The sequence below is a fragment of the Triticum aestivum genome, chromosome 5B (genome assembly GCF_018294505.1).
Source record: "Triticum aestivum cultivar Chinese Spring chromosome 5B, IWGSC CS RefSeq v2.1, whole genome shotgun sequence".
Lineage (NCBI taxonomy): Eukaryota > Viridiplantae > Streptophyta > Magnoliopsida > Poales > Poaceae > Triticum > Triticum aestivum.
In genome coordinates, this window is record NC_057807.1 from 506,056,565 (window position 1) to 506,067,081 (window position 10,517).

The following is a 10,517-nucleotide window of genomic DNA, read 5'->3' on the forward strand; positions in this document are numbered from 1 at the left end:
CCGGCCCGGCCCAGCACCGTACAGGAAGAGTCCGTGGCACTTCCTCTCCCACGCCACGGCTCCCCTCACGCCGAGCGTACCCTACCCTACCCCCCCAACTCCAATCCAAAACCGATGCGGCTCCAAAATCCTCCTCTTTCCTATAGTCGTCTCGCCGCAACCGCCGCTGTGCCCTAGAGCTGCCGCCGTTCCCCGCTCGCCGCTCGCCGCTCGCCGCCGACGTCCCAGGTCCCCCCCCCCCCCCAAACCCCCGCCGCGTCCTCTCGCGCGCGCCGCCGCCGTCCCCGCCCGCCCCGCGTCCTCGGGCATTGATTTCCGAGGTACGAGCTCCCTCGGTCTGGTTATCCGGCGGTTGGCTGCTTCAATCCCTAGCTAACCTCGACGAACTCTGCGTGCGCCCAGGCCCGTCCCTGTCCCCGGCGCGGCGGAGGCCATGCCGACCACCCCGGATATCGTGCTGGAGGGCGACGGCGGCGGAGGAGGGGGCGACAAGCCTGAGGAGGACGCCCAGGCCGCCGGAGACGACGTGGCGGCGAGGGAGACTGTAGGTGTCGCCAACGACTCTGATCCGGCTGATGAGAAGCCCGAGGAGGGCGCTGGCGCTGGGTTGCAGTCGAATGAGGTGGGCGCTGCCGCTGTGGATGATCCCGCAGACCTGGGTGCTTCCCTGGCTGATGTCGGTTCCGACCAGACTGGTCAGGGGATTCATGATGGTGCTGGCGAGGCTGATCAATTTGGACTCGGTGCGCAAGATGATGCTCCTCTTATTGTGGACAGTGATATCGCAGTTAGTGATTATGGGGTGGATGCTCATGATGAGGAGGGGGCACCAATGGATGTAGTTGCTGCAGCTGAGTTAATTGATAGGGAAGCAGAGCTTGTCAAAGAAGACCATGATGTTGCAGAGGAGGGCACAGAGGTGGATACACATCCCACAACTGGAAATGACGATGGAGAGGAAGCGGTTGCAGCAGCTGATGATGCTTCCACGGATGAGGGGAGGCAGATGGATGCAGTTTCCATCAGTAGAGATGTCGATGAGGAGAAAGCTGCCGGTGCGGTTGGTGTTAATGCCACAGGTGAGGACATACAGGTGGATGCAGTTGACCCGACTGTAGTTGATAATCAGGAAAAGGAGATCTCTTCACCTGGTGATGACAGTGCAGGTGAGAAGGGCACGGCTGGAGTTGAGGGTGAAAAAGATGTCATGGCTGCCCAAAATGTTGCTGAAGAATCTGATAGGGTTCCGGAAGAAGCTGAACTCGACATGATTGATAATGTTGTTGCAGAGGAGGTCACAGAGATGGATATTCTCGCCTCAACTGGAAATGGCAATGAGGATGAAGGGGTCGTAACAGCTGGTGATGCTTCTGCAGATGAGGGGACGTCGATGGATGCAGTTTCCATCAGTAGAGATGTCAATGAGGAGAAATGTACTGATGCAGCTGGTGTTGGTTCCACAGATGAGGACATGCAGGTGGATGAAGGCGATGAACAGGAAAAAGAGGCTGGTGATGATGGTGCAGATGAGGAGGGTGTTGAAAAACACGCGGTTACTATGACCGGAGAAGATGAAGAAGATGATATGGCTGAGCAAAACATCGCTGAAGAGGCTGACAGTGTTCCGGAAGAAGCTGAAGTTGACTTGGCTGGTGATGTACCTGAAGAAGAGGACGTGCAGATATATGAGGATGATGATGATGACGAACCTCCACCGTTGGCACGAAGAGGTGTAGGGCGCCCAAAACGAGGTCGTGCATCTTCGAAGGCTCAGGCTGTGGTGAAGCCATCTGTTAAAAGGAAGGATGAGGAGGAGGTGTGCTTCATTTGCTTTGATGGTGGTGAACTTGTGATTTGTGATCGTAGGTTTGTGTGACAGCTATGTTATTTTTCATTTGCCATTAAAAAAAAATACACAACTATGTTACAGCTGTTGACTGCTCATTTTGTGTCCTCAGGTTTTGTCCTAAGGCTTATCATCCTTCTTGTATTAATCGGGATGACGACTTCTTCAAGTCAAAGGGCCAATGGACTTGTGGTATGTGGGATGATCTTTAGTCCGAATCCTTCCGAGTGCTCTTAAATAGTTGCATTTCAACTTTGTAGATATTGCATATTACAATCATGAATCATCCCAAATCCATGTTTTTCAGATAATTTTTGCACCTGACCTCCTTATTTACAATTCCTTTGTTGGGATTGTCACATAATTTCCCTATTCGATATATCTGATTTAGAAAATGTGTTATTTGCCGGTGACTGAAATTAGCTGCATCCCTTTTGTTGCATGGTCTTTAACTCTTTTTCTATATGTTTCCACGCATGAATTAGGAAATACTCACAATGATACATGAGTTTACCTCTAATAATCATAATGATTTTTTTGTAAAGGTAGACAATGACTAGTATTGATGCTCAGCCTATGTATAAAATCTCCCAGAATTCTTATATTTGATTCCATTTACTTTGCGTAATTTTGTCAGGGTGGCACATTTGTAGCAACTGTCAGAAACCTGCTCGCCAAATGTGTTACACATGTACCTTCTCGCTATGTAAAGTGTGCATTAAAGATACAAACTTCATCCCTGTCAGAGGAACTAAAGGCTTCTGTGAGACATGCCTGAATACTGTGATGCTGATAGAGAACAAAGAGGAGGCAACTGAGCAAATGGTAACCGTTTCACCTTACTCTTAGCTTCCCCAGTCTAATATTTTCTTTGAGTTTAGTAACTATGTTTCATCTAATGTCTTGTTTTTATATATTTTTGTTTTCTGTTATGGCATTGAGGAGCTCATTAGTGTTGTGTGATTCTTGTTCGTATGATCGGTCTGAACCTGGAAAGATTGCAAGCTTAATGCCCATTCTTTAGATGTTTGCATAATTTAAGCATACATATTGACATGTGCTCTATCTTTGATTTTCTAAAATCAAGTGGGTGAACCTAACTTGTATGCAACTGAACATGTACGGTGTACCAATAACTATTGTTCTGAATTATTGTTACCTGATGCTAGAACTTGGTATACTGCATTTGTGAAGTGTTTGAATGTTTTTTGCATGCAACTTCTGCATTAGCATTCAGAACTGTCATGCCTTCAAGTTGTTTAATTTTGTTATTTTTGCGTTGGACGGTAATCATTTTCCCGTGCTGCCATAATTGGCTGGTGTGATTTAAAAACTATCGAGGTGCATCCGCGGATAAGCTGCAGGATAACAAATGAGACCCTACTTATGGGTACACATCTTATCATTATTGAGGTACACAAGGCACATGCATAACACAAACTTGTCCCATGGAAGCAAGATTACAAAGCGATATGAATTATGAATTGCTTAGTTGTTTGATGATGAACGGGGCTGTTGACATTTACATGGCATGTACTTTGTACCAGTAAACAACCGTTGCTTTGGAGTAGGGTCATTGCAGGTTTTGAAGTACTTGCTGACCCAGCTAGCTTGATTACATTGTTAGCCACTTATGGTACTTGGTCTCCGCACTCTAGCGGGAAACCATGCTTTATCGTTTGGAGGTTCACGTCCAAGGTTATCACCTAGACATTAACCAGAAGTTGAGCACCTGTTATGTTCCCAGTCTGCTTCGGTGTAGGCAATGAGACCGTTGGTCAACAAGGCTCTGAGCTGGAGTGCATTATAAAGTGTGCCCTTGAGGTATGAAATCACCTAGACAGTAACCAGAGGTTGCACACTTGGTATGTGCCCAGTCTGCTTCAGTGTAGGCAATGAGAGCCTTGGTTAACAAGGCTGTGAGCTGGAGGACATGATAAAGTGCGCCCTTGAGGTATGAAATCACCTGCTTGGCGAGGGGGAGGTGCTGCTCGCATGGGTCGTGCATATGCAAGCATACTTGTCTCATGGTATATGCTATATCGGTCCTCGTGAACCTGTAGATGCTGTTATGTGCCGCTGGATCCGCAACAGGATGGCCTGCTGGGAGAAGATTCTGGCGGGTAGACAACAGTATTTAGAAGATTACAACTATCCATATTCCTAATCCATGGTTATGATGTTGGCTAGGGGACTAAACACATACGGGAACACCCATGTTGAGAAAACAATGGCATGTTGCACAGATGACCTATTCTGTTTTAAATGCTCACTAATTATCTGTTCGTTCTTATATTCCAGTTAGACTTAGGATGCCAGGAAGTTTTTGGTAGGTTAGTCTATGTTTAGCTTCTGCTTGTTCTTTCCTTCTGCTTTGTTGTCATGACATGTCCATTTAACTTAGTATTGCTGCAAATTGCTTGTGAGATGTCTTTTTTTCCTGCTGACCAGTTGTCATGTCAGCAACTTTACATGCATGAAATGATCTATTAATGGTTCGCTGGTGCCCATACTTTCTACTTATACGATTGCATTTAACAGGATGTAGATTTTGATGACAAAGAGAGCTGGTGGTCTTTGTTCAAGGATTATTGGCTGAATTTGAAAGAGAAGTTACCATTGCCATATGCAGAAATATCAGCCGCTAGGCGATCTTATCTTGGTGAACTACCTGAAGCTAATGATGAAGAGGAGGCTAATTCAGACAGTTTACCAAAAACGAGGGGAAAGAAGCGATTAAAGCGTGCTGCTGACGAGGATATCTCCGAAGGGAAAGGCACCACTCGTAAATATACTAAACAAGGCTCAGTTAGCCGTGATGCTAAGCCTAAGAAGCCTAGAGGTGCAAAGGCTAGACAACTGTCAAAGCGTGCTTCGAGCAGTGATCATGGACCAAAAGAATCTGAAAGTGTGGGGACATCGACATCCTCAGCTGAGGAGGCTAGTTGGGCCTCAAAGGAGCTCTTGGATTTTGTTGCACATATGAGGAATGGTGACAAATCAGTGCTATCTCAGTTTGAAGTTCAACGCCTTGTACTTGACTATATCACACGTGAAAATCTGCGGGATCCTCGTGGGAAAAGCATGATAGTTTGTGATTCTTGGCTCCAAAGTCTCTCTGGGAAAGAACGTGTTGGGCATTTTGAAATGCTGAAGCTTCTTGAATCTCATTTTCCTTTGGCTGAGGTCTCACCAGCTGATATCGATGGCAACCATGGTGGTGTTGTAGACCCTGATCCTAGCCAGGACGCTGATGGTAACAGTGAAGCATCAGTTGTGATGAGTTCAGAAAAAAGAAGGAAATCACGGAAGTATGATCCGAGAGCTCTGCAAACGAACCTTGATGACTTCGCCGCGATAGATAACCATAATATCGGCTTGATATACCTGCGTCGCAACCTAATGGAAGAGTTGATAGGTGATGCTGACACATTCAATGAGAAAGTTCTTGGAGCATTTGTGAGAATACGTATATCTGGTACAGGTCAAAGGCAAGACATTTATCGACTTGTGCAGATTGTCGGTAAGATGGTACACTTTCAGAACTGTTGTCAGATTCAGCTCTTCATGGGTCTGATTGCTGAATTTTTCTTTATTTGTGCGCAGGGACTGGAACAGCTGCTGAGAAGTATAAATGTGGGAAAAAGACAACTGACATAACATTAGAGATACTAAACTTGGACAAGAAAGAGGTTATTACTATTGACATAACCTCAAATCAAGAATTCACTGAGGTATTTTCTTTACAGAATAGGAATATGATAGTCGCATTCAATAGGAAATCCGTATTTGGTTTTATAGTTCTCATCTGTACTGAATTGCTCCCTCCATTACAATGAATAAAGTTTGATTTTGGGATGTGCGCACGCCTTATTCATTGGAAGAAGTTTGACCATAAATGAGACCAACTAAATGTTGGTTATGCGTGTAAATATTTTTATGCTTCAATTCGTATTCGCAAGAAGTTTTCAGTGGTAAAATTGTGAAGTCACAAAAAATGTATATTATTGGTCTAATTTATGGTCAAAGTTTGATTTTGGGATGTGTGCGCGCCTTATTCATTGTAATGGAGTAAGTATTGGTTTTAGTTACTGTCACTTTGTATACTGTTAGTAAGTGATTGGTGCTGACGTAACCGACCTTTTACTATAATGATATAAGCAATGCGCTTATTCAGTAGATGTATTTGCATTTGCTGATCGCTATCATTGTTCTTGTTGTAGGAGGAATGCAAACGTTTACGACAAAGCATAAAGTGTGGATTCATTTCAAGACTGACAGTGGTAATGTTATTGTTATTACGTACTATTATGTTGTGTTTGTGTTACGGTGCACTGTTTTTCTATTGTAATCATACTATCTTCTAGGGAGAGATTCAGGAGAAGGCAAGGGTTCTCCAGTCTGTGAAAGTCAATGATGTAAGCAACTAGTATTGAAGAACTTTAGAAGTTTCCAGTCAAGCATTTCTATTTCATTTGTTTATTCATGAATGGCATTTGGATCGTTGCAGTGGATTGAAAGTGAAAAGATGCGTCTTGCACATCTTCGTGACCGCGCCAGCGATATGGGCCATAGAAAAGAATATCCTTTTTGAAATTATTTTTGATCAACCAATATTTACTTGTTTCTGTAGATCATGATTCAAGATTATGGTCAAATTTCTCCTCCTTTTCTTCTTCTGGTTGTTTGTTTGTTTGTATTTTGAGTTTACTTTTTTCTGCAATGAGGATGCTTATCTTTCTGTTGTATGATAATTTAGCTTGCATGCCTTGACCAGTATCTACGCTTAGAGAATGTGTAGAGAAGCTGAAGCTTCTAAGTACTCCAGAGGAGCGTGCTCGTAGGCTAAAGGAAGAACCTGAAATACATGCTGACCCTGCCATGGATCCGAATTATGAATCTCCAGAAGAACCAGAGGAGGATGCTGAGAGAAGTACTTAACTTGATTTTGCTTTGTTCTGCCTTAATTTCTTTTCCTGATTCAAATTTCTTATGAGTCTGACATCGACTTCCATTTTTCTTTTATACAGGTAGCTTCAGTAAGCTGAGAGGTTCTTTCTCTAGGAAAGATATCAATCCAGTGTCTCCTGGTAAAGGAGAGGGTAGAAACGCTGCACGAGATTCAAGAACTAACTGGGAGTCAAACCGAAACACATGGTCAAGTACACAATTGGAATCGCCTCATGGACGGAGATCTACATTTTCTTCTCATGGTGAAAGTGCTGGTTACACAGGTAAATCAGAGAGTCCAAACATCAGTGCACAAAAAGTTAATGTGGAAGTCACGGCAGCTAATACTCCACACGGGCCATCTGTTATCTCATCCCAAACTCTAACGGCTAATTTAATGTCGCCAACGCCAGCATCACAGTCAACAGTCAATGAGTCTGAAAAGATATGGCAGTACATGGACCCCTCTAATAAAATCCAAGGCCCCTTTTCAATAGTTCAGCTGCGTAAATGGAACAGCAGTGGGTACTTCCCACATAATTTGAAAATATGGAAGTCTAATGAGAAGCAGGAGGACTCAATATTGTTGCCTGATGCTTTGGCTGGGAAGTTTGAGAAAGACCTGCCTCCATGGGAACCACCACTTGGTAGCTCTTCTCAAACGGACAAAGGTTACTTGAGAAGCAGCTCAGATGTAGGTGCTAGACCCTCTGACTCCCTTGTGGAAAGGACAAAAGCTGGTGAACATATTTCAAAATCAGCAGTTTTAAATAAGTCACAGTCTTTCCCAGATACAACCAATGCTGGATCAACCGTGATCCAGTCTGGCGCACAAAGTTATTATGGTACGCAGAATCCTCAGGCAGCTTTTGCAAGCCAACAATCTCTCATTGAAAGTTGGAATGCATCCTCAAGTCAGTTTGGTGCTGCAGTAAATCCTATGACACTTCCTCAGCCTACCATAGGAGGAGGCTTTTCAGGACAGAATAATACAGTTGCAGGAAATGTAGGTCAGCTAACTCCTGTGCCAGCTCCTGCAACAGTGGGCACAGAAATTGTTAATTCGCAGTCTTCAGGTGAAGGTGCTTCAAAAATTTGGTTGAAATTTGGAATTTGTAGTACATATGTATTTCAGTTTGATGTATATTATTTCTTTCTCCTTGCAGATCGTGGACTAGGTCAGCCCGGAGCTGCGCCATCAAACACTCAGCAATTTGAAGGTAGCTCATTGCTTTTCCTCTTTTATGCTGTGTTTTCTCTGCAATCTTGTTTCCAACGGTTCGAATGCGAAGTCTCAGGGCTTTTCAATCTAGAACATCTCTTGTTGCTCCATGGGAATTATGGTTTTCAAGTGTAAACCTACCTAATGTCGTTATTATGGATCACCTGCAGATGCAAGGAACCAATCAACCGATGCCTCCAACTCGACACAGCTGATGACACATGCACAAGTGGCAAACACATCTGGCCAAGCTCAGGGGGCTGGAAATACGAATTGGGGATCCGCACTTCAGAGTAATGCAAACATGGCCTGGGGAGTGATGGGACAGGCTAATATGAACATGCCCTGGGCAGCACCAGCACAAGGTGCCGCCAGCTACAACATGGGTATGACCATGCCAACACAGCAAAATGCAGTCCAAAACATGGGCTGGGTCACACCAAATCCAGGAAACACCAACATGAATATGGTGTGGCCTACAAATCAAGGCCAAGGGACTCCAAATGCAGCTGCTATGATGGGAGCTCAGATGCAAGGAGTTGCGATGGCCCCTTGGGGCGGTGCCATTGCGCAAGGAAATGCAAATTCTTATCCTGGTTGGGTGCCCCAAGTTGGAAACGCAAGTCAAAATGCCGGCGGCTGGAGTGCTCCTCCGCAGGGAAATTCAGGTCCTAACCCTGTAAATGGCACAGGCCAGGGGAATAATAACGTGAACTGGAATTCACCAAGTGGGAACCCGACATGGAACAACCAGCAGGAATTTAATGGTGGTGGCTCGCGTGGGAGGTCATGGAGGCCGCAGTCTGGGGTTCGGGGGACACGGCCACCCTGCCATCTCTTCCAGAGGACTGGTAGCTGCAACAAAGAGCATTGCCCCTATTCCCATACGCCAGGAGACGAGGGATATTCACAGAGAAACGATCGCCACTTTGACAGGCGGCCTTCGAGCAACGAGAGATCTCGGCATGACAGGCGGCCTTCGAGCAACGAGAGACCTCAGCATGATAGGCGGCCTTCGAGCAACGAGAGACCTCAGCATGACAGGCAAAACGATAAACATTTTGATCGTCAAGCGTCAGGCAGCGAGAGGCAGCAGGATAGGCCCGACAGCAGGCAGAGTGGCTGGGATGGCTGGGATAACACTGGGAAGGCTGATAGGTCAGAATCAAAAGAGAGGCAGTAGAACCATGGCGGCTTCTTCTGGTCCGTTGTCCTGTTTTGTTGTATATGCAGTAGCTAGCCTGCGTGTTTCCGAACCTACCTACCTACCTGATGCGCTGTAGCGATTAGCATCCTGCTCGAACTGTGTCATGTGGTAGAAGAATTGTAGCTTAAAGCATCATGTGCATCCTACTCTTGTGTTTTCTTTCTTGCCTTGGAACCAAACTAATACATTTTCTGAATAAATCCTGATGTCGGAGATGCAAGGGCTTGAGGTAGGTCCTGTTGTAATGTTGCTTGAGCTGCTGCTGCTGCTGTGTCTGTTTAACTAGTTTGCCTTGCACAAAGATCTCGTGGGCTTGGTTTTGTACTGCAACTGCAAATATAGGGCCGTCCCCTCTAATTTTTGTTTGCTTTCGCTTGACCTGTTTAAATTCTGTAAGGTGTCTCTGGGGTTGGGTAATTTTGGTGGCGAGATTTCAGTGCCTTCTTTTCCTGGCACCTTTTGATGGTATTTCGAGGTGCGTTCCTTGATCTTCGTTGGGTCGTCCATGTTTGGTGAGAAGGCCAAGTGAAGACTCCCCAGTTTATACTCTTTTGCGCATGTCCATCCAACGTGTGCTTCAAATAGGGGGATATTTACACCTCTCTTTTGGCTGCCCCTTTCTGAATTGGCCTTTGATAGCTTCCGTGGTAGCATCAAGTTTGCTCAGCTGACAGACATGGTTTAAACGTGGGAATTTTTTTCGGCAGCCAGCTATTATAAATTCCTGCAAGATGGTCTTCATGTTGATCCAATCTTGCCAAAGATTTGAAAGAGCAGACATGCCTACCTACGGAAACAAAAAGTTTTTGCTTGGTTACCACCGATGGACAGATTGAAAGAGCAGACCAATATGGCATTGGGCGCATAGTGGTTGCCCTAAAGAGACTTGATTTTTCGTAGACATTGGCCCCCGTGCTTCATGCTCTTCTGGTGTGTGTTGGATCATCTATTTCTGGAGTGCCCTTTTGCTTCTAGGTGCTGGTCTATTGCCAAAGTGACCCGGCTTCCGGCGGCCACGTTGGCTCAAAGGTAGATCCAAAACTGTGTTTCAGGGCCCCCTGTTTTTCGGAGATGATTATATGAACATTTGAAAAACAAGAAATGCCATCAGTTTTCAGCAAAAAAAGGCCCTGGAAGGCTCTCTTCATTGCTGACCTTAATTTTGAGACCCGTCGTATCAAGAAGCAAGCTTTCTCTCCTTGGTGCTCTTCTTTGTAATTTCCCTTTTAGCTGCTTGTCTTCTTAGTTCTTACTGTAGTATGCTCACCTTCTCTTCAATATTGTGACATTCT

The 10,517-nt window shown here is 45.3% G+C and overlaps 1 protein-coding gene across 3 annotated transcripts; it reads left to right on the forward strand.

Moving 5' to 3' along the window:
- The first annotated feature begins 212 nt into the window (after nt 1-212).
- On the forward strand, nt 213-9,470 carry LOC123112805 (zinc finger CCCH domain-containing protein 19). Of its 3 annotated transcripts, none has more exons than XM_044533900.1 (13): nt 213-320; nt 403-1,866; nt 1,959-2,038; nt 2,484-2,671; nt 4,388-5,369; nt 5,453-5,580; nt 6,070-6,129; nt 6,214-6,264; nt 6,357-6,427; nt 6,631-6,779; nt 6,877-7,878; nt 7,963-8,016; nt 8,189-9,470. In XM_044533900.1, exons 2-13 carry the CDS (start codon nt 434-436, stop codon nt 9,199-9,201), a joined length of 5,211 nt encoding a protein of 1,736 aa, XP_044389835.1. In that variant the 5' UTR covers nt 213-320; nt 403-433; the 3' UTR covers nt 9,202-9,470. The 3 variants fall into 3 exon arrangements, with proteins under 3 accessions (XP_044389835.1, XP_044389837.1, XP_044389836.1); XM_044533902.1 differs by having other exon boundaries at nt 274-1,361; nt 1,449-1,866; XM_044533901.1 differs by having other exon boundaries at nt 275-1,866; nt 6,877-7,872.
- The last annotated feature ends 1,047 nt before the right edge of the window (nt 9,471-10,517 follow it).